The sequence below is a fragment of the Pleurodeles waltl genome, chromosome 6 (assembly GCF_031143425.1).
Source record: "Pleurodeles waltl isolate 20211129_DDA chromosome 6, aPleWal1.hap1.20221129, whole genome shotgun sequence".
Lineage (NCBI taxonomy): Eukaryota > Metazoa > Chordata > Amphibia > Caudata > Salamandridae > Pleurodeles > Pleurodeles waltl.
This window is the reverse complement of record NC_090445.1, coordinates 877,600,436-877,625,348: the sequence shown is the minus strand read 5'-3', so window position 1 is coordinate 877,625,348 and position 24,913 is coordinate 877,600,436. Positions and strand designations below refer to the sequence as shown.

At 39.0% G+C, this 24,913-nt stretch overlaps 1 protein-coding gene across 4 annotated transcripts in view; it reads left to right on the top strand.

Moving 5' to 3' along the window:
* The window catches only part of HPS1 (HPS1 biogenesis of lysosomal organelles complex 3 subunit 1), a 270,693-nt gene that overhangs the window by 93,698 nt on the left and 152,082 nt on the right, over window positions 1-24,913 (top strand). For all 4 annotated transcript variants that reach the window (XM_069239659.1, XM_069239661.1, XM_069239657.1 and 1 more), the window contains 2 exons: window positions 3,582-3,742; window positions 15,665-15,767. In XM_069239659.1, coding sequence (XP_069095760.1) covers window positions 3,582-3,742; window positions 15,665-15,767 — 264 coding nt within the window. The remainder of the gene's footprint in view (window positions 1-3,581; window positions 3,743-15,664; window positions 15,768-24,913) is intronic.

Sequence of the window (24,913 nt, the reverse complement as noted above, 5' to 3'; positions counted from 1 at the left end):
ATGCCCATTGTAGGGGGTTATATTAATTTTCTTCCAGCACCCTGGATGGATTGTTCTAACCCACATAGGGCACAGGATAAGCACACCATAGAGATAGTCTTTCATGATATCTGCTGTAGATTAGGGGTCCAAGATTTTTGTCATGAGTTAAATCTCACATCTACAGTCTATTCTTGTTATTCAAAGAAGTATTGATCAGCCCCCTCAACTATCTCAAATGTTTCTTCCCATTATCACACCAGGGCTTTTTCTGACCACTTTGTGATTTTATTAAGATCTTCTACATTTCACTTTAGAGTATAGAGGAGAGGGGTTATGGATAAGTCACTGCTGACCCAGGACTCATATGCGCGGTCTATATCCGCAGAGATAGAATTTTTTCTTTATAACTAATGCCCATACATTGGAAGGTGCCATTATTTGGGAAGCTTTTAAAGCCACAATTCATGGTTCTGTGATGTCCCTGCTGGCCTTTCAAAGGAAGAAACTTTTAGAGAAGCGGGAGAAATTGCAAAGAGAGGCTGATGAGGCATATGGTGAAGCTTCCACAAAACCGTCCTCCAACTCCCGCCCGATTTATGGCAGGAAAAGAGTGAAGCTCTGAAGGATTTGTTTCTAGAGAGGGAATACCTTAGCAGCCGAGCTTATATTGCCAGGTTTATGAAGAGGGTGAGAAAATGGGTAATTTTCTGGCCTGGATGGTCAAGGAAAAAAAACATTTGTAACTTAATTATTGGTATAGGGGATCCCTGTATGGACGAGCTAGAAAGCGATAACAGAATGAATGGGCAAATATTTTTGCCTCATTATGAATCCCCCTTAAAGCAGATATTGGCACATGGGATCCAGCCCTAGCTGACACGTTTTTGCTGAAAGTTCATCTTCCAGAGATAAGCATTGAGGCTACAGCTCTGTTAATATGACCAGTCACCCCAGCCCAGGTTACATGGCCATAAGGGAGCTCTCTGGGGTAAGATGGTATTGGGGCCGAATTTTACAAGTACTTCTCCACTTTAATAGCCGCTCCTCCTTCTGACTTGTTCAATTCCATCCTTACGGGAGGTGCTATTCCACCCTCATGTAAGAAAGGATTTTTTTGTTTTTGTTTTTTTAAAGGGAGAGGCAAATTAGCCTCATCTTCGTATAGGTTCATCACAATTTTAAACACTGATTATAAGCTCTTTAGAAAAATGTTATTTAGTTCTATTAATGTGGGTATTAGGTCACTGATTCACCCTGATCAGTGTGGTTTTATAAAAGGCCATAGTTTGAGAATATTTTTTGGAGAAATATAATTTCCCTTCCCAGTTTTTGGGGTTAATAGCCAGATTATATAAAGATATGTCTGCCCAAATAATAATAAATATCTCTAGTGGGAGATGGTGTTCTCCAGCCAGGAGACTCGCCAGGGTTGTCCCCTTACTCCAACCTTATTTGCTTTTATTTATAGAACCCCTGGCTCAATATACCACACAGTGGCATCCATTCCCTTTCTTCAGGTACAGCAAAAATACAATTATACGCAGATGATGTAGCTTTATATTTACATCCAGATAGATTGAATATAGCGACAGCCCTACAAGCAATCCAAAAGTACACTAGTTTGGGGGATATAATTTCAATGCATCAAAAATGGAGTCATTGGTTCTTAATACTTCTATGGAGGTTTTACACCCAGATGTTAGGCAAAAGTATAATTCACACCATGAAAGATATCTGGGGATATTTTATTCCAATTCTGTTCTGGACAGTTATAGTTCAAACTTTATACCCTGTTGTCTAAGATTCGCTCCTTGTTCCCTCTCTGGAAATCACTCCCCATCTCTATGATTGAGTGGATATTGCTCATAAAGATGTTGGTTTTATAATTTTATTGTTTCCTTTAATACATGTTCCCTGCAAATTAACGGAAGGCTTCTTTTGTAAGCTGGAGAGTAGTTTCTAATCCTTAAATGGCGTAGTAAATCCCCCTGGTTAGCTTGAAAATACTCCAAATGACTAAGACAGAGGAGGGCTTAGTTCATCTCTCTCTCAGGACTTATTACCTTGTATTCATTGCCCTACAGCTGCTTCTGTTCTCTATGCAAGGATCTCAGTTTGATAACTCTTTGGTGATATATATGTTTGATCGCTGCAAGCTAGCCAGCTTGCCGAGTGCCATTCACATTCCTAAGATGCCAAAGACAGTCCGGTGTAAGACTGTGCAGATTTTAAGGGCTGTGAAGTTAAAATTATTTTGTAAATTTGAGATACCCATGGTTCATGCTGCTACCCCTTTGTCTTGCTGTTCCGATCTTTCGCTTTGCTTTCAGCCAGCGATCATTAAGAAGTGGGCAAAGCTTCATATTTATAAGATTGGGGATTTTTTGGCTTTTGATAGAGTAAAGACGCTGGTTGAGTTTTGTTCCCACGGCAAGCAACTACCTTTAGTTTTGCCTATAGACATATGGTCTCTATCCTCAAAAGTCTCCCACTATGTGATGTCTATTGCTCAGTGGGGCTGGTTAGGAAACTTCTCTAGCCAGAGAATATGAATGAGTCCCAGAACATCTAGTATGAGGTGCTTCGCCCGGACAACTCCTTTTCCCCCTCCCCTCAAATCTGGATAAAATGGCAGGAATGTACACAGATAGAGATCGATGCTGAGAGCTGGTAAAAAAAAAAATACTGCTTTGAATTTTTACTCCATAATATTTTACACATTGCCCTTTGTTGAACCTTTGTGTTCTGTGAGCCCGCTACCAGGGGGTTGAGCTTAGTTTAGTTTAGAGAATTTGAGGGTTCACCCTGAGAAGGGATGTGAGAAGTGTTGTGATTATTCTTGATGTGAGTAATCACCTACCCCAATTAATAATAATACTCCAGTTTCATTTCTTTCAGCAAGGGGCTTCTGGGCATTGGTTTAACACCGCAGTGGGGAGGACAGATATAAGTACAGACAGCAATGGCTGCTTTCTGCACTGTGTCTCTAAAATCAAGCACCCAGCACTCACCGGATGAGACCCTAAAGATGCTACCAATGTCAGCATAAGGCTTAATTGTGGGGTTGGGCTTAGCTTTACCAAAGTTCACATACCACTTTCTTACCCTGATGTCTTTCTCCATGTCAGATTGAGCCTCAAAGAATGCAAAATTGGTGGCACAATTGAAGGCTTCCATTATTGAGGGAGAAGTGTGCGTGCGTCTTTTTTCCGGTTCTTTTTCACTGGATTTTTCTCCAAGCATACATTAGACTGAAAAAATGGAGCAATGGGCAAGTAAAATTTGAGCAACTGCCACTTTCATCTTCACTTCTAAATTTAAAGCTTCATGACTTTTGCCACACCTTTTTTATCACATGAAGACATTTTTCCTTCAATCTATGTCAAACTTTCCATCGTAAATTTGTCATCCTTAGTTGGTCATAGAAAAGACCAACTAATAGACTGCTCTTGATTTTACATAGGCCTAACAAACTAAACATAATTGCATTCCATTCTGGCTCTTCTTTTGCCGTGAAACACCAAGCTGCTTGTGATAGTGGTTAGACATGTAAATTAGGTTCCAAATTTTCATCTGCATTCTCTGCATTTTCCTTGTAGGCAGTAGAGCGACTGATTCATCCTCAACTGTGTGAGCAGTGTATTGAAATTTTGGAACGCCAAGTTGTCCAGCAGATCAATAGCAGTTCTGAGCGTGGAGGTGAAGAAGTTATGCATGCCTTTGTCCTGGTTCACACCAAACTCCTAGCATTCTTTTCTAGGTAAGTTGTTTCCTATCTAGGCATTCCTTAGGGCATTGTGATAACGTACTAATTCTAAATACTTTCTCATGCTCCTCCCTAACACCAAAGGGGTAAGTTACACGTCATGAAATTGGTAAAGTATATCTAAATCCATATCCCTGTTTAGAAAGTGTGTGTGTGTGTGTATCATATTTTTTTACATTTCTTCCTTCATGTGTAAGAATAAGAAAATGCAGTAACCATAAGGATCCAAACACACACCAATCAGCATGAACCATTCTAAACATCTGAGTCTGGAATCTGCCTTTGCTCCAATATGCAAAATACAATCAATAGCAAGCTTGGACAGCTAATCATACTCAACAAGCCTGCTTTTCACATCATTCACTACTGTGTACTCTTCTCCAGATGTATTCTGCCAGAACCACCATAATGTGATTCACCCTCCTTGCAAAAGACAACAATTCATACAAATGGAGACTTATCGATAACTACTTCTTGGTATGTCTACTGATATTCTTCAAGGATCCACCCCCAAACTAAGTGTCCTTTATCCTCCGAATAAGGATTCTATTGACAAGGCAAGAACTTCCACTACAGCATGATACCAGCCACACTTAAATCTGATTCAGAGTGTTGCTAATCATTTTTAAAGAGCTGCTGAAATCCTGCCTGACTCTCAATCATTCCTGGATGACAAGCATATACCAAAAGCACAAACCAAACACACTGGCCTAACAAGTTGCTGGGCGGTCTGGTGTGATTGTTCTGAATTACTTTTATGGAGGTTATAGAGGAATTCTCATAGTAGAGGAAAATACCCAATGACATTTTAGCATGACTTATGTTATGCAAACATCGTATCATTTTCTATCTAGTATATTAAAATGTGAATTGTCATAGCTCTTTGACCACATGTTAAATACAGTGTTTAAGCCGGGTATAGCAATGGCAGCAGTGTGAGCAGATGGTCTCTTTAGCTCCCCTTCCAATACCGAGGAAGTAGAAGACTCCAGATACCTCAGCACTGGAAATTGATTGACCCGCACCAGTAGTCACACCTTCTAATAAGGTTAGAAGATTTCCATCATGTTTATACCTATGTGACCCATGGAGCTGGAGTACTGGGTCATACAATTTTGCCTTTCAGATGGTCACACTGAAGATAGTAGCCACAGACCTTCTAATGTAAAGTAGATCCATTTGTCATAGATATAGCAGAATGGTGACTCAAGGAAAGTATCTCTACCCCTAGGGGAGAATAGGATAGAAAGAGTGCATGGTTTGGAATGGGAAAAGTGATCCTTGACTACCATCAAGTGAAGGAGCCAGTGCAGCTTCCTGTGACTGAGAAGCAGCGGCACTGAAATGCAGTGACTGTTGGAGAAAGTAGGCAGAAAGGCTGACATAGGCCTTAGGGCATCCTTCAGTGGACAGCCAAGGATGAAAAGGTGTGGGTCCAGCTGACTAAGAAACAAAAACCCTTCCACCTCCCGATGTTGTTGGCATTGTTCTTTGTGTATGAGATGCAGTAGCAGATAATGTCTTGCATCCTTCCCCTCCCCATGTATACTGATTTAATTTTAATAATTAGTATATCCTTCGGTCCAGTTTAGAAATGGTTTATGTTGAAAATTATCTTTTCTGCTGGGTCACCCCATATGTTTCACCTTCCTTCTACTCTTTTTCTGACTTTGTTTTTGTTGGTTTGAGGGCGCTGTGCACTTTACCACTACTAACCAGTGCTAAAGTGCTTGTGCTCTCTCCTTAAAAAGTGGTAGCATTGACTTATCCACTATTGCCATATTTAATTTGCTTGTAAATCCCTAGTAAAAGTGCACTATATGTGCCCTGGGACTGTAAATTAAATGCTACCAGTGGGTCTGCAGCACTGATTGTGCCACCCACTACAGTAGCCCTTTAAACAAGTCTCAGACCTGCTACTGCAGAGCCTCTATGTGTAGTTTTAAACTACCATTTGGACCTGGCAAGTTTACCCACTTACCAGGCCCAAAACTTCCTTTTTGCTGCATATATTACCCCTAAGGTAGGCCCTGGCTTTCACCAAGGGCAGGGTACCCTGAATTTAAAAAGTTGGACATGTACTTTTAAGTATAACATGTCCTGGTAGTGAAAACATTTTACATTCATTTTACCACTGGGGTTACCTGGAAGCAATCTTTAAGTGTAACTTTCAATAGGTAAAAGATGGAAATTTGGAGTGTGGTGTCTGGATTCACAATTTCAAAAACCACAACTTATGGTGAAGTTGGATTTTAAACTGTATGTCTGAAAATGCCACTTTTAAAAAGTTTGAATTATCTTACTTTAACAATCCTGTGCCTCCGCCTATCTCTGAATACACATCTGGGTGGATTACAGCTGGGTGTTGTACACTCCCTCTAGACAGTCGCACACAAAGGGAGCTGGTGTGTAACATTTGCATCCTAATGGCCAATTACCAGGATGATGGGTTTTCCTGGGCTAGATGGGAGGGAGGAGCTGACACAACTAAATAGGGCTGAGCCTCTCCCCACACAAAGGGCTGAATAACCCCCTGTAGAGTGTCTGGAGCCACTTCTGGATCTGAGAACATTCTGCCAGGAAGAAGTGCTACTTTGCTGCCAGGAAGGACTGCCACTCTGCTCAACTGCATCGCTGTGTTGGCCTTCTCCCTCTTGCCTTCAAGTAAGAAGGACTGGGCCTTGCTGTCTACATGGTCTGCAGAACCAAGTGACTCAAAGGACTGGCTTGCTTGCCTCCTGTTTTGGAAGTCTAAGGACCATCAAAAACTTCCCTTCATCTCTGCTTCAGCTACTGGAATCTGCCACTGTGAGCCCTTCCCTGCCAAGAGGTGCTAGTTCAGTCCTGAGCGTTGAGAAAGGATTTTGCAGCTGCTGTTCATCCAAAACTGAAACGTCGAGGATGTTGCGCAGCAGTGCCCTTCAATGCTGATTCATTGCCAATTCGACAATGAGTAGGACCAGACTGCGAGGTTCAACGATGATGCAATGCCAATCCAAGGACATTACTGCGCTGCTCAACTACGAAGCCTCACCTGCATCGAGAGGGATGTGATGCCGACACGGGGCCCAACTGCAGTGCTCGATAGCGAAATATCTACCCAATAATGCGGATCTGAATGGATGCATCGAGGCTCTGATGTTTGCTCCATCCAAGGTACTGTTTCAGCAGGCCCTACGTGGGCTCTGTAACCGACCTAACCTCCATCGCGGTTAGCCTGAATTTTGGGTTTACTCTGGTCTACTGCAAACTCAAATAACCTATCAGCACTGTTGACTTTAAAGATCTACATTGCAGTTTATTCTTTAAAAAATCATATCTTGAGTTCTACTTATTAGGTTTTTGTCATTCTGGTCTTGTTTTTCTAAACTGGTGTGGTGTCTTTTTGTGGTGTCTTTCACTGTGTTACAGCACTTTAAGCGTTTCACAAATACTTTACACATTACATCTTAAGTTAAACCTGACTGCTCTGTGCCAAGCTGCCAGAGGGGCAGCACAGGTTAATCTAGGGTGTGCATCTGACTTACCCTGACTAGGGTTGTGTTCCCTACTTGGACAATGTGCAGACGTCTGCCAACCAGATACCCCATTTCTAACAGGGCAGACTAATTACACATCTGTTTCAGGAAGAGGGAGTTAAGTCCTTTTTATAGTGCAAAATCGAATCACATTCCAGTTACACAAGCATGAGCTGCTCAACTATGACACTGGGCCTTGACCTGCGAGTTAGAAAAGCGGTCACCATAGTAGGAACATTTTTCAGAAACTGATGTCCAAACTTGCGGACTCCACTGGAGAGGTATCCCATATGTGTGCAGCACTTCTAAATTCCTATCCACAACCCTCTTTGATGCTTATGCCATCATAGGAGAAAGCATAGGGCAAGCATAACCCACAGAAACAATAAGAACGCTGAAATAGGACCATACACAAAACCTCTATATTGGGTATTAATAGGGAAATACTTGAAATGATATCTATGTGTTTGTAGCATGTGCAGCTGTTAAGACACATGCTTTCTACATAGTTATGCCAATTGGTATCGGGCCCAGACATTATCAAGTAGTCTTTCTTTAGAAGTTTGAGTAACAAAATGTGTTGTGACTCCTTCCTTGACCCAGACTCCATTAGCACAATGGCTTCACCTCAGATTGTTTTCATCCGCCATCAGGTTTGGATGTTTGAGACCCAGATTGGAAGTTAAATCACGTAATCATGCCAATAGACCTTGGCTGGATTTCTGTTTGTGGAATAGCTATTCTAGATCAGAAAAAAAGTCACTAAGATCAAACAGATTTGATCTCATCACAGTTGTTGTCAATTACACGTGATGGGCACTTTCCCTTCAATGTTTACCTCCAGAAGCCTCAAAGTTAGGCTGCAGAAATCATCAGATATGGAACAATCTTCTATCCACTTATGCCCCCAGTGCAATTTTAATTATGCCTGGGAAGACCATCACAATATAAGTAACCTTTGCCTTTCCCCAGACCACAGAGATTCAAACTGCGCGTCCTGTCTCTTGTTTCACTGTAAAAAAATCCATATACACTGAAGGGAGAGAAGCTAGGTGCATTAAAACATGCAGCTCAAAAGCTTAACAGACACACCTGACATCATCAGAATCAAGGATATCCAAGGGATTAAAAGTATTGAAGAGGCACATCAAGAAGAAAAGGAGGCAGGCCCATCAACACACGTGCAATATGAGCAGAAAGAGGTAGAAGCCTACTTCTCCGAGCCTTCACATAGAGAGGGAACAGTCGTATAGTGCAAGTTTGAGGGTGAAAGATGAAGTTGCCACCTCACACTCCGTTGATGCCTGCAGGTCACTCTTGAGCCCCTAAATGACTTACTGTGAATTGAATTGTAGTGACTCTTTAGACAGAGCACCGCTCCCATGAAAGTAGGGCATCAAGCTCAGAGCCAAAGCAGAAGAAGCCAAAGTCTTCAAGACATATTAATTCAGATGCAAGATTTACATTGATCAAGGCAAAGGGTGCTGACCCTTATCAAGCTCCAATACGGCTGATGAATTCAGAAAAGCCATGCTCTGTGTTGAAACATCAAGCCATCAAAGATTTTGTTGCACTGTGCTTCGAATTCAATGACACCCTGTCACTTCATTCCCAATCCCATTTCGCAGCCAAAGTTGAAGACCCGACCGACTCCAACCCTGAGATCTAGTCGCAACCACTATCAAAACCAAAGTCCGAGACCTCCAAGGGATCAATACTTGAAATACTCACATATGACAAAAACACTTCTTTATTCATTAACACAAAGTGGAGGGTTGTTGTTAAGCCTCCTGATGCTGGTCTCCTTGCCATACTTAAGTAGAGATGGCTTCTGAAAAAGAGCCGTACTTATATCTACCACTTAGCCCCAAAAGGGTCAGGAAAATAGCTACTACCCCCCCTTGCTTTCTACTTCTGCCTTCCACACCTTTTCTACTACCTCCTCCTCTACCACCCCACTCTCTGCCACCTGACACCCAAGACACTGATTCTGATCCAGGGAGCCCTTATTACCCTCAAAAGACAATGGTTGAGTCATCATATGGAGGAGCTTATTACACACCTCTCTGAAGGGTACAAAAAAAGAGGGGAGGAGGTTGATGCTGAGAGGGAAAACAATCAGCAACTCTAACATTAGATGCATTGTATATGCCACCAGGGATATTAACACCAGCATACTATTCCAGTGGCATGCTTGGCTTAGACTGTCTGCTTTTTGCCCAGAGCTGCAACAACACCTTTTAAATGTAGCATTTAATGTAGAGCATTTGTTCGACCTGCAGCTTGATCAGATGCTTGTGAATTTGTTTTCAAAACAATACATTAGCATTGTTAAGTCAATTTGTTCAATCCCCTTCCCTCAAACCTTTATTTCACAGAACATACACTAGATGAGGTAACAGGCAAGGGATTCAGTCAAATAGCACCTTTTCAGCAGTATTATCTTCCAGTTGATTGTGTGTTTTGCTAATAACTTTGGTGCTGTTTGACGAATCTTCATGAAACGTTTGAAAACAAACGTTCCTCCACTACAGCTTCTTCCTGGAAAGTTCATGGTAGTCCTTCAAACCAAGTCCAAGAAAAGTTGTCATGCTAATTATATATTGAAATTTTGGGAAGCAATATAGAAAAAAATGCCTGACCGTAATTACGCCAAATTTGTGAGAAAGTTGGTAGTGTAAATCTGTTCAGATGTTCTCAAGAAATGTATGTTTAAAGAGGTGCTCATAGTGGTCATGAAGGTGTTAAAAATTAGGTATATCTAGACTGTTGGTGTCAAGATATGCCCTATTTGGCCACTTTAAAGGAAACTAGTCAATCCTGATTGGCTGACCACAACCTGAACAATATGTTGTGGCAGCCAATACACGACTCTAAGACATGGTCCCTATTTCCTGAAAATTAATTATAAAATATATATATGGTTGTATAGTTGAACACACCCTGATGCCAAGGGGCATGTGGGAGGTAAGGGGGAGTTTCAAAGGGGTGCATTGTTCCCATTGAATTGCATTATAGTGAATTTCAGGTTTTGTGGATCACAAAAAAGAGCACATATAAAAGGAAGTAAGCAAGTTTTAGTCGCAATAAAAATCATTTGTTGGTGGTCAAAACCAGTTGTAAGAATTGTGGAGTGTTCCAATGTGCTTTTACCCAGTGAAACATGCTGACCCTTTGCTGGGATTTGATAAACCATGTTTGAGAAAAAACGGTTCTCATCATGATTTTCCTTTAGAGGTCATGGGAGGTGATCCAGAAGCTGAAATTAACCACATTTTCTATAAATTCCCATTATTTTCCTCAGCAATGTGAGAATAAAGTCAGACATTTTGAATATACATGTTCTTACAACAGAAAAAGCAGCCTGTGAGGTGGTTTCCCGGTGTTCTACTGTAGCTTCCCACTCTGTTCTAATGAACATCTAGAGTGCTAACATTCTAACATTCAGGGGAGGTTCTGTGGCAGCAAGCTAACCATAGAGGGCAGACTGGCAGGGGCAGCACAATGGACTACAAAAGGCAGGAAAGGGGAGGCATGCACTAAGATAATAGAGGGTATGGAGGTGGGGCATGGCCAGCAAGGTTACCACAAAAGTCAGCCCTTCATATAGGGTTGCCACCTGACCGGTTTTCTGCAGCCACCATCTGTATTTTGATGTCTCGGCTGGTACAAAAATATTCAAAATCACCAAAAGCCCGTATTTTTAGCCCTTTACATACTTCAAGCAGCAACTATAAATAGAAATGACTGTAAATTTGTGCTAGAGCTGTGTTAATGATCCACGACTAATGATTAAAGTAAATAAAGCCAGAAAAGTAATGTTACATAAGAATACATATGTTTTTAATTAAAGTTGTGTTTACTATCAAGTCCCGGCCTTTGCAGAAGATTAAAACAGCAACAAATGGCCAGTATTTTTCTCTTTCAAAGGTGGCAGCACTACCTGCAAGGCAAGGGCAGCAAGCTGACAAGGTAGGGAATGCAGGACGGGGCAGGTGCATGCAGACAGACATAACTCCTCACTGCACATAACGAAAGGGCATACTCAAGCTGAATATGATATAAAAAACAGAAATTGACTAAAAACACGACAAACTTTAGAGACATTATAGTTGGGTATATTAATACAATCTTCCCTTTAGTTACATTTTTTTTTTTTTTTAAAGCAGAAATTCCGTGACCAAAAATATGTTGAAGTGACATCAAACTTAGGTGTTGAAATGGTTTAAAAACGAATGTTTTTTTCTGTGACTAGCAATAGTGAAGTAATTGAGTAAAGATACCACACTTGTAATGTTCTTTTTTCTAAACTATAATAAAAAAAAGAGTTTGACAAAAAACAAATAGGCATTAAAAATGACTACTTAGAGCTCAAAGTCAAAGAAGAATGAACCTTATGTGTCAAATACGTTGGTTTCTACAACGGCCCATCAACGACCTTCATATAATATTTCAGAAAAATACATCAATTTGCTTTATATCGGTTCTCGTTATTCTATAAAAGTAAATGTACTATGTCTGATGTTTATGTCAAAGTATATGTGTATGACCATTGACGCCAAAGACATCCTTCTCATCAGTGCCTGGTACTTTGCAAGCTCCTGTGAAAGCAGTCTCCAGTGTAGAAGCAGGACTTATCGCAAATAAGAAAACATTGACAAGATTGTATCCTACTTTACAATGCCTTCCCATTCAGCCACACTTTCTACTCAAGTCCTGCTCTTTCGTCTTTATTCTTGTTCCATAAAAAGCTGGACTAATTTTCTAAGATATTCCCCAATCTGGGTTGCTGAAGAAGCACTTTCAGATAAAACTAACCTAGTTCAAAATCTAAAAATGTTGCAAAGAAAATACCAATAAACAAGATTTTTCACTGTAGGTATCAAACTTCCTTTTTTACATTTCATCTGAATTGCACAATGTGCAGTGGGCTAAGCAAGCTAAAGTTGAAAAGAATAAATCATGCACGTTCAAGGGTGGGGTTGGGTGGTAGTATGAGTAGTGTGTAAAGCTAGTGGATGTTTCTCTGGTTGATAGTGAAGTTCACCATAGGATATTGTTCCCTGTTACTTTTCAGCATTATGGAGGTAGAACAGGTGAAATGTTTACCCAGAAAATGCCTTCACTCACCTATTTAGATGCCAAAGTGCCTCATCCTGCTTCATGTGCATTGCGCAATTCTGATGAAATGTAAAAACGGACGTTTGGTTGAGTGGAAATTGTAATATCACTTAACACTAATGACACGATTCATTGCAAAGCACAGTGAGATGTTTTTTCAGGCAGGCAACCAGTGACTACTGCATTGGCAGGAGGTTAATTTCTTTACAAATGTCAGCAAGAACTATTTTAAGTAAAACAATATCTAGTTTACCTCTTTTACTTACAGCAAATCTTTTTTTTTTTTTTTTTTTTTACCAATGAAGATTGTCAGATGATATCCATACCTGAGCAAGCAGTCCCTGGTTACACCTCCGCTAAGCTCACCTTAATAAATGTCAACAAATTAAACCATAACCTTTCTTCCAGAAAAACACCTCTCTTTTGGAAAAGGTGATGTCCTAGAAGTTATGTCATCCATCCAGATTTTAAAGTTGACTTTAACATCTTTCCCCCAGATTCATTTAGCTAACTTTAGAGGTTTCTGAAACAACACAAAGGACAAAGCACATGTCTCATATGAATTATTATATTACTGTAAGTGGGATGGAGATCATACGTTTTAGAACACAAGCATTACTCCTGTAAAAGAAGTTGTCATTGTGGATGTTTAAAACTATACATGTTACTATCATAAGAAGAATTTGGTGTGCACTGTTTGGTGATGTTAAAATATTGGACGTACTTGCCCAGCTTACTACTATGCAACAATGACATGGGAATTGACGTTGCAAGTGCTAGAGAAATATTTTAAAAAAACTTAACATCCCTGCCTCAACTAAGCACTCCAGCGAGAGTCATGCAGTGTCATTAAATATACAATAACCTCCCATAATGAAATAGTTTTTGTTCACTGTTTTCATGCACCATAAATAAGCATCCAGTGTCATTCTGCATGGTGCAGGGTGTTTATGGGGGCATATCCATATCTTATTGTTAGGCCGAAAACAGGCCTAAAGAAATCTTTAAGACTGTCTCTTGCTTTATGAACACCAAAGCATGTGCTACCCTCAAAATAGGCTAGGATTTAAGTGACTTTTTTTAAATCCAAAATACAAACCCACCTTGGTGCGCCCTTGATTCCCTCTACCTTTGACCTGTCCCTTATGATTCCACCTCAACTAACTAGTCATTCTGTGCACCAAATGAAGAACTGAAAAATCTTTTCCTATCCTACAAGTTGGACTCTCCACTAGACCCTTGCTCCCTTCGCCTATATCCTGAGTCAATTAACAAATGTTCTATGTCCTGTCTATGCAATGGTATTTAACACCTCTTTTAGTGCGTCAGTCCTTAATAAGTAAACTTATAAGGGGACACGTATAGGTCGATGAACTTTTTGACTCGTTTAAGAGGTTCTTACCATAGCTCCAGAACAGAAAACAATAATCAATACACAATAATCGATAATCATTAGTCAAATCAATAGTCAGTAATCGTCACGCACCATGACCTTTCAGCCATTAATAACCACACCTTTAGTAAAGCTTAGTAAGTTTATTTCCCTCCTATTAACAATGCTAAAGTCATGTAGATTAATCTCAAAATCAACCGAAACACAAATAAAAACAATACTGGTTGACCAAAATGGCGGAAGAAACACAATCATCAAGGCTTGAATCACAACACATTCTAAGGCAACGGTGCACATCAATAGCAAAGTCAGCTGCAATAGTGATATATGATACATGGAATTCAGCAAGATAGTTCATCAATCATTTGTCCGTGCAATTTGTCAGTCATCATGTGAATAGCCTCAACTAACCCAGATTAGCATCAGCATGTTGGATTTCATGCAAAACAATTTAGAACACAAATTTAGGAACAGCATCTAGGTAAGGAAACTATCAAGACAGTACAGTTGGTACCTAGAAAGGAAAGGCATTAAATGCAAAGTTGATTGGTCTGCTTTACGATATCCTCATGATCCGGCTCATCAGGTAACAAATTTGTTGCATCTTCGTCTCTAGTAACTGTCCTCATTGTTTGCATCCTGGGTACATCTCACACACATTACACACAGCTTGTTACAATTCTTGGGACATCATCTCCTATTAGTTGGCTCTCATGGAAAGATTCTTCTAAGCACTTTTAACAAGACAATGAACGTTTCACAGTTTAACTCCATCAGCATTTTTTATTAACTGCTAAGAAATACAGCTTCTGCATGAGGCCTGGCAAAACTAGGCCAAGACACTCACTAAGTTAAGGACTACAATTAATAGCTAGAACATACTTCATAACCCTAAATATGACATATTACTACATTAATCTAATCTATTTTCAATATTTCATAAGTATTAATCATCACTTTGTACATTTCGTAAACACTGGTGGCCATTCTTCAAGGTCACATTTTCGTACGTGTTCATTATTTTTCTGCATTATTCATTTTTCACATAATTCAATTATTCAAAATAGATATATACGCATTAATAAATTCAAATTAAGACACCTGCTTCAGCACTTCCTTTCAGACAGGCTCAGTTCCTGTGATATGGAAGCCAGTTTGTTCCACTATTGAAGAAACCACAGACCACAAGATCTTATCCAACTTCAGTCCCATTTCCCTCCTCCCACCTGCCACTAAGATCTTAGAATCAGTTGTGAACAAACAACTCTCTGATTTCTTATAATCCAATAATTTCTTACACCCTTCCCAATCTGGCTTCCATGCACGACACAGAACCGAAACAGCGCTATTCGAAGTTTCTGTGTCATTAAAAGCATCACTGGGTAAAGGACAGAGTGCCACCCTCATTCTTCTAGATTTGAGGGCAGCTTTCAATACTGTTGTCCATGACATCCTTTAACAACACCTATTTAACTATGGAATTGGGGTGGAAAGCCTTGCAATGGTTGACCGCCTTCTTATCAGAGATAGAACAATCAGTCTGGACAAAACCTCACTTCTCCAATGCAGATCACTCAAATGTAAATCTCTGAAGTCCTATCTCTTTAATCTGTAATACCCCCATGTTCCTCTGGTTATAGCACCGGGACACTCTTTCTGAGTAGCTGTCACATTTCACAAATAACATAATTCATTCATCATTTGTCCAATGCTTCATCAAATGGGGACCTGTGTTAAGACTTGATGATCGCAAGTCCTTGGTGAAGCTAATGACTTTATAAATATAATGGCTGGTTATGTTATTTATCTTTTACTGCTGTATTTGAAACAATGAAGAAAATGAGACTGATGCAATATTATTTGTTTTCTTTTTTGTGCCTTTAGTCGCAGTGCCAGTTCAGTCAGAGCTGCTGACCTCCTGACGTTGATCCTCATTGTCCAAAACTTCTATCCCAGCTCTAGTGCAGTTGAGGATCAAAATCCAGAGGTACTACAAAGAGATTGCATATGGGTATTTTGAATATGTTATAAGCATCCAAAATTAGACAATATTCAGTTCAAAAGCATTATTACTCACTTAGGTCATAATTTAATGATTTCCATAACTCCTCTTTAGAAACTCTTTCTTTTCTGGACAAAAAACTTGTCATTTTAGGACAAATATCAATTCAGATATAAACAAAAATGATTGTTCTTACCAAAATGTTTTAAAGGACTTTCAAAATGTATTCTTTAACTAAGCTTCGCTTCAAGAAGTTAATTTTGCTCTCTGTCCTTGTGAAGGTCTGTGTCAAGAGAAAGTGGTCTGAAACAACTTTACGTTTATAGTTTTAAACAAAATATCAACTGTCACATCCTGATTTCGTTGTGTGATGTCAAATATTATGCCAGGTAACTACCTTGTAGAATCAGAACACCTTTTAATAAAATGTGTGACTTGGGAATATATCGTATTGGGCATGACTGGTAAATATTAGATGTGCATTACCTCAGAAACACAATAGGAATGCATCAGCATTTCTATTCTTTCAGGGGGCAAGTGTTTTATATATTAGGTTTTGTTCATTTTAACAGTTTTTTTTGTAGTTCATTTATTTAGCACCGTAAAGGCTTTTCAACAAGAATTGATGTACAGAGCAAGAGCCTCACTGTGCAAAAGGTTGTATTGAGTTTGAGAGATAATAGAGAGGTTGCTGTACTCTAGATTGATTGAGAGACAGAACAGATCATAGAGAAAGAGTTAACAATATCCAGGCTAGAAAGCCTAGGCTATCGCACAAGGTAGGCTGAATAGGTAATCTATTTACCACACGTTGTTGTTCTCAAATGAGACATAGCAAGTGGAGTTCTGTATTTAACGCACCAAATTCTGCATGTTTTCCCTTTTTTACAGGCCTTTTCTACGATAAATATAGACAGGTTTGACCTGGCGGAATTTATAAGGGGAGAACTTTGAGGGTGTGATAATTATCACACAACTCGTAATTCCAATCCCTATGCATATATGTTTGCACAACGATCAGTATTTAGCCCTGGACTTATAACCAGGCCCTTAGTAACTATCCATATCCTTAACTGCATGTTAATACATATCTACATATTTACTTTAAGGTCAATGGCAAGCAAGACAAATGCTAATGTGAGTTGGCACCCATTAGTTAATTAATCGTTTCTTTTTACTGGGAAAGATTTTTCTTTGAAATTAAGTTAACTGATTTTGCTCTGAAATGAAAATGGTTTACAAATATACATAATAAAGTTGTTCAATTATATCATGGTGTTTTAGTATTGATGTACTTTATAACTGGTCATGTATTTTTAATATGGTTATTGTCTATAATGTCAAATCAGTATTGGTGAGCATGCCACACCTTGCGTGTACGGTAGGTACCAAATGTCACACAAGCATGGATGTAACCCTTCTCAGAGGGCGGACATACCTTTCCCCCAGTGCTGCAAAACAATATAATGAGAGCAATCATCCATGCTTCTCATACTATTAAAAATTTGAAGAAAATAAAGATAGTCTTGCATCACCTTGTCTTTGAGCAACAAGTTCAAACATCTGGTAAATATTACAATTTTATAAGTTTGCATTGATGCCCACATTCTAGTGGTCCTTCATGTTTGTAAAACATTGATGCTCAAATTTGGAGCTCATCGTTATGGGTCTAGCACACTCATGTCATGACACTATGCCCTTTTGTCTGACCGCTAATATAACACCAATTGGCAAAAGCTGGGCAGTCTAGTTCTGCCAATGCTTGTTGTTTGCCACTATTAGCTTTGCCAGTTTTCACTAAATTGCACTGGCATTGGTCAGGCCAACAGCAGCAGCTGAACATTTTTTTAATTGGATTTTCTATTTTTCAGAGATTGTAGACATAATATGACACTCATCCTGGGATTATAGAAAATAATGCTCACCCATCTTAGAACATTATTTTCCACATATGTGGAAATATAAGAAATAAAGTTCCAAGATGGCTACCGCGTTAGCTCCTACATGCAATATGAGGTATAAAAATAATCTTCCAATATAGCTGAATGGTATTTTCTGTACTTCAAAGGTGGTATCCTCCCTGTGTCTACTTGTGCTGTGTTGACCATTTCGGCAGTACAGAAAATACAACTCCAAGATGGCCGGCCACTCTACTTGCTTTGCTAACAACAGCTTTATTTTACAAGGCGAGTGACAGGACCATGACCCACTCAAAAGCTGCAAAAAAGGCAAATGTACCAATTCCTTCTGCATCCAAGAATGTAGAGAAAATGGCTCTCATACATCTACAAAATGTTAATGTGTGCAGACTGCATGTGTGCATCTGCTTGGTAAATGTACAGCATATGTTGTATGTGCAGATGTTTGTATTTTGCTTTCTTTAGAATTATTAGGAGAACACATTCACAAGCAAAGCTTTGTAAGGGCAAGCACCCACAACTCCCCTATTCACTGTCTATCAGACTTTGATTACCAAACCTTTGTCAACCACTGTGGCTCTCATCTGAATGCTCACTGCATTTCAAGTTCCCTAAATTCACTCTGTGGTAAACGTTTATGAAATATTGTCATTCCATACTGACTAATATCAAAGCTGTAGCAGCTCATGTTAGATTGGAAGAACTCTGGATCAGGACTTGTTTGGAATTATTTTGTCAACTTTCTATTTACATCCTTCCCACATATAACGTCTTAATCTTTGTCTGGCTGAAACACTTTGATTGTCCTCTTGATTTAATGTAAGAAATCCTACCTCTCTATGTAGTTCTGTTACAAGCTTTACGGCTTGATGCACAGTTAATAAAACATCACCCATAAATAATGCAAGAAAAGCATTGCTATAAACATAGCTCTGCACTGTCACTTCCTTACAAGTTTTACCTTCTTTTTAAATATTGTGTTTCTTAATAATCAGTGGTGTTTACAGTGTCAGAACCCCATTCAAAAGGTCGCTGAGGAAGAAGGAGCTACTGGGCCCAACTGTTGTGGTTGAGACTTTTTACTCCTGATGTCCCGGGCCTGACCTACTTTCGATCTTTAGCAACTCGGCCCATAACCCCTCCAGCACCTACTCTCTGTGGTAGCACAGGCTGAGCAGTGCAATGCTTCTCGGGGGAGAAATAGACACAGAGGGGTGAAAAAAAGATCACACCTCCAAATACGTTCAGAAGAAGCAATAAATCATTGCCCAGTCATGTACTTGCTTTTATGGAAAAAAGTAATTATATATGAAAAGAGAGTAAAATATGACATTTGCAAACAACACCCTCATCGCCAGAGGTCAGGGCTCTAGTTTTTAATAGGCAGCTCCCTGAGTCCCACCCCCTCTCCCTAGCAGTAGTGGTTATTTTCCATTCACTAAAATCGACAGTCAAGTTAAGCCCCAATAGTAGTAGAAGAAATCGTAATCTGACTCTATTAAAGTCAAACGTGTTCCAGTGCTGAAGTGCAATATTACAGGCATCCTTCTCCTCACACCTCGCTACAGGGATCCAATCACCAGGATTCCCCACTGAACCTTGCTCCCTCCAGTGCTCTCCTATTTCTCATAGGGCACACTGTTCTTGGCAAACAGGCAGACACTGGTGCACCAGGTGCAGGTAGTCTTGGAATCCCTGGGTAATGTCCCCGCATCTAGCTGGGAGCTTTGGAGGCCTGGGCCCCCAATCCTAGTCACAAGCAGAAGTCTTGATAGTTTCTTCTTCTCGCCCAGCCAGACTGGCTTCTTGACAAATGACTATTTTGGGGTCCTCAAGGGCTCTCTCTTACTCTATTTTCAGACACCAAATGAGATTTAGGGTCTGAGTGTTATGTTGGAGTCTGCTTTCTTTTGAATTGCCCTCTCCTTTGCCCTACTCTTCCTCCAGATAGCAGTCTGTCACATCAGGACTGACTCCAAATCTGATAGTTGCACAACACAGGCCATGGGAGTGACTAGAGGTTCGCACCTGGATGTCAGCCACAGTAATATGTGTATCAAAAGGATACCCCAGGGCATCTGCCCAACACAAATCAATGTCATACTTTCCGCCACCACAATGCTGCAGAGTTGGATCTTCGGCAGCAAGGTTGAAGTAACAGATCTGTCTCTTGGAAATGGAAAAAGGCAGAATCTGCATTCTCTTCAGGGGAGGGTCTTTTCCTCCAGGCACTTGGTGAATATATACAACACAGGTTGTAATAATGATTGTTTATTGTTATAATGAAAAGAACTGCACCTACCAAAGTAGTTAACTATATTGATTAGTCTTGAATGGGGAGATGGGGCAGGGGGAGAGTTGGAGAAATCAGATGCAACTCCAATCTGGGGGTGCAGGGTGTTACTGAGCCCACATTGTTTTCTGTTAATATTTTGTGCCATCACACAGCTTAAAGTAATGTGTTGGAATGTGGTTGCCTAAATCGCCCTTTAAAGCAATGACTGCTTAAGGAAGAGGTTTTAGTTTATAAACCTCATATTCTATGCCTAATTGAAACCCATATAGCTTACAAAAATCGGGTACTTTTACAGAAATTAGTGATAAAATAATTTTTCTTTCAATCCTTCTTTCCTTTTTTCTTGCTTTTAATTTTTCTTTAATTCATTCTTTCCTTTTTTAATTCTTAAATTCCTTCTTTCTTGATTTCTCTTTTTCTTTTATCCCTTCATTTTTCCTTTTGTTTGTTCTGTAATTTCATTCTTTCATTCCTTCTTTTCTTCAATTTTCTTTTTTCTTGACAAATGACCCTTTACAAGTATGTATTTAATGGCATGATTTAGTATAGGCACCTATGCAATTTATCGTTGTTTCTGTGTTTCATTTTGTTTTTGAGATATTCATTTTTAATTTTAATTTAAAAGTAACATGTAATATCAGTCCTTTGAATGACCTGACATATTGTACTTTCTTTGCTTTGATCTCAAATATGCAGTAGTTGTTTTAGTTCTTATAGTTATTATGTTCTGTTTTGCATGTTCCTTGTACAGCTATTACCACTGTTTTTATTAGCAATTTCAGCTTCCAGTATCTTGTTATGAAATCAGATCCCCGCTATATTGCAGGGCATACGTTTCAGAGGGGACTCTAATGGGTGTTTAGCTGGAAACACTGGACTAATTGCTGCTGCAATCCAATTCCAATCATATTCTTGAACTTTTTGAGATTTATCTGAATTTTATTTTGTATAAATTCAACTCTTAGAACTTGCTCTTTTTGTTCTAATTCTCGAATTCATATAATTCATAATGTTAGAGCAGTATCTAATATAGGAAAAGTTTTTGTGTGATTTAAAATGTACCTGTTACCTGTATTTACAAATATTTCATCAAACTGTGATACTCTTGATGCTTTGGACATTTCTAGAAACTTAGTATTAACTTCTTGATATTTAATAGCTTTCCTTCATTCTCCAAATTACTTTCTTTCCTTTCAGTTAGGTTGTTGTAAATGTCAACCCATTCCTCGCTGCTATAACCCACACTGAGAACTCAAATCACTTGTGCATCTTTATTAATAAGCTCTAATTCTTCCATTTTGGGACTTGATCCACTTCCTATGAAATCCTTATTGGTGCGTATGTTAGTGTTTTTGTTGCCCGCAATGTATGATTCATATTTATACTATCACTCCTAATACAATTTGGAGAAAATAGTTGCTTGGTAACAGGTTAAGTTGAAGCCTTTTTCTATCATTGTTCCTTTGAATGTTTCCCAAAGGATCTCCCTTGAGACAATCTTTTGGAGATTTTCCTTTTCCCTTTTTCTTAGATTTATAGTAGTCACTTCTTTTATTTGTTTTAATTTTCCTGAAATTTTGAACTATTTTGTCCTGCTTTAGGCCTCATGTATTGAGTAATATTTTCTAGATCTACTTCCTTACACCCTTCTTTGATTTCTTTCATTTTATTTGCCAATTCTGTAAGGTCTTCACTTAACACTAAGCTTTGTTTTTTCATTCTTACAGTTTGTTACTAGATACTCATTTTACATTAACTTATCTTCAGTGGTCTTCAACCAGTTCTTTGTTTGCTCTTTCCCAATTTTGATATGGTTAACTTTTGGTCCACTAAGGACTGTAGAATTTCTGAGATCTAATCAATATTATAGTTAGATACATTAACATCTTTTTTACAACACCCTTATCAATGATAACAGTACATTTTGAATTGATATCAACATTGTGGATTCCGTTGCTGGAAATATTATTGAGAACACAGGCTCTTTGTTGTCTCTCCCCGGCTTATATTACCAGAGATATTGATTCTTCCAAATATGTATGAAAGTTTCCAAACAGTAGGTCTGCCTAGAAGGGCAGCAATTGTTTTCTGTCTTAATTAAGGGTCTATTTTGTGGAGATATACTTTGTGTCATACTGATATCCACTTTAATAGAGCTTACTTTGTTTTTTAAAGTTTCACATTTCTATGATAACAAGGAGCAGAGTAGCATTGCACTTTGAGCTTTATTTGAAATCTCCAATGGATTTTCTTCCAAGATTGTTGTGTTACTTAGCAAGCTCCAGTCAAAATTCAACTCTGCACTGATGACAAGTACTCCTTTCTCAAAAGGTGTTTTTTGAATTGATGAATTTTAAATGAGTTACTTTCTAATCGCAGGTCATTGTTAGCAATGTTGGAATCTAGTGAGATTGAATTCTGCATATTTAATTCATAAAGACTTGTATAACATGAGTGTATTTTCTCATGAACAGTTAGCCTACTTCTAGAGGCTAATGTGCAGTTTTTCTTGTTATTTTAATGCCATTATGTATTACACATAAGTCCAAGACTATTTCCTTGAGTTGAGGTTCTTCTTCAAATTCTACATTCTCCCATTTAAGTTCTATTCCCTAAGACATGCACTTTGTCAATCAGATAGTTCATTTCTTTCTTAGTTTTTTTTTCAAATGATCCGTTTCCCTGTGTCCCAATTCCAAGAAGCACTATGTAATATTTCACTTGTTGAAAAGATTTTTTTATCAAAGATTTTTCCAAAATAATTTTCTTTTTTAAATTCACCAGATGATTTGTGAGATGTATCATGTGTTGTTCCCTTACATCTAGAATTGGAACCAAAGCAGGATAGGTTTCTTGTCTCTTCAATTAAATTTTCCCCAACTTTCATTTTATTCTCTCTGCTTTCTGTAAATCTCAAGTGCCAGAACTTGAGTTTGGTCATGGTATCTCAAGAGCAGAGATGATTAGCCTGTTTAACACATGAAGATAACATTACCTCAGAGAAAAGAGGGGTGAGAGGAGAGAGAGGGAAACAGGCATAATCCAGATGGAAATGAGGCTCAGTATATCCCCGTAATTTACAGGGACTTGCTTGACCTTCCAAATTTTATATCAAAAGCATACAGTTCATTAGAAGTACTAAACATAAATCATTCCAAGACCCAAACTCAATATGGGTGCTTATCAGGGTTGGGTAGTGAAAGCACTGTAACTTGACCCTCAGCAACCGGTATACTCAGGGTCTAGGATACAGCTGGAGAACTGATTGGATAGAAAGCATCCCTCAAGAGGGGCTTTAGTCTTGAAGTCCTTGGTAAGTGAGCTAAAGTGATGAAGGAAACACAAAAAACACACAAAAGTAGGGAATGAGGGAACACTAGTAGAGCTGTGCCTAAAGAGAACTAACAATTCAGGGAACTGGGGAAAAAATAAACACAAAGAACGTGGGAATGGCAAGCAGGTGCAAACTGAGTCCACATCATGTTGCCAAGCACAGTACTCCATAATTGTTGTCCTTTTAATTGGTACTGCCTCTCGTAGACTGGAAGTGAAACCAATAGGTTACGCCCCTGGCCTGAGCTTTGCAGCCACATCCATAAAGGTTTGTCCTAGTTTCCATCTTCAAGTTCTTCAGAGGTTTCAGGCCTATTTATGTTTGTGCCATTGCTGTAACCTGCTAGAACCCTTGAAACAATATGTCCTAGCTGCACGGGAATGTCTTGTGGTAAACCTAATCCCTGGAGAACCCTGAGACTGAGATTGATTCTTTACTCAGGGAGTTTAACAGCTTTTTAAATGGCTGCTTAAATTGTAAACACCTCTCCACTAACTTTTGTGTTCTGTCATATGTGATATTTGTACCTTTCTTAGTTCTTTTCTTTTTCATTATTTATGATCTAACAGAATGCTAGTTGTAGTCATTTACCTTTTACTCACCAATGTGTTGTTATTTGATACAATAAATTTAGAATTTAAAGATATATCTTTAGAATTTCAGTCTGAATAAATGAAGAATATGAAACAATGTTCAGATTAACATGTATACTCCAAAAAGGGGTACAGAACTCTCTTGCTAAATGCCCTATTCTTTGACAGTTATGGGTTACCAAGGAGGTGTGGACCCCTTAAATTGACCTCTGTAAATAAAGTTTAGTAGCAAAATATTGGTAAACCCATGCTTCAATCAATTAGTTCATATCTTCAATATTCCAGTCTCAATTATAGTCAATCCATCTATTCCAGTAGCATGCCAACTCCAGCAGAGCCGAAACCTCAGCCTGAGAAACTAGTATCAAAAAACATCTCTCCTTCTGTACCTTCAACAAAACTCTCTGTATCATGCAAACCCTGGAAATGCATAATCTGTTAACTCTTTTTCCCTCTGATGGAGTGCATCCACCACTCAAGCTCCTGTGTTTGGTCTCCAGCTCACATACTTTTTCACTTGAAACATCAACCTGCTCGCAAAAAGACCCCAATCATCTTTTATCCTTTCGAAAGTCCTTAGACGCAATTTCCAGTCACTGTAATCTTTCAGATTGCGTAAATTCTAATCTTCAATCCATTTCATCTGCCCTGGCAAATACTCCACTTTCACATTTATCTTGTGTTTCAACAAAAATGGCATTGTTCCTTGGCCAATTCTGACAAACCTTCAGACCTTGTTCCTCCTAATCTGTTTGTATATGCTACCACTGACACATTGTTCATCTTCATTAGAACTGATTGGCCTTTAAATTGCGTCTTGACACTCTTCAGTGCTTACAAACTTGCTGTCCATTCCAGACAGATCTTATGCTTCCCACTTTCTAATTCTGACCATCTCCCTCTTGTTTTCCTCCTAATATTGCACCCCAGCCAATCAAGCTGGCATATGTATCCAGCACAAACTCTGCAGCACATCCAAATATTTCCCA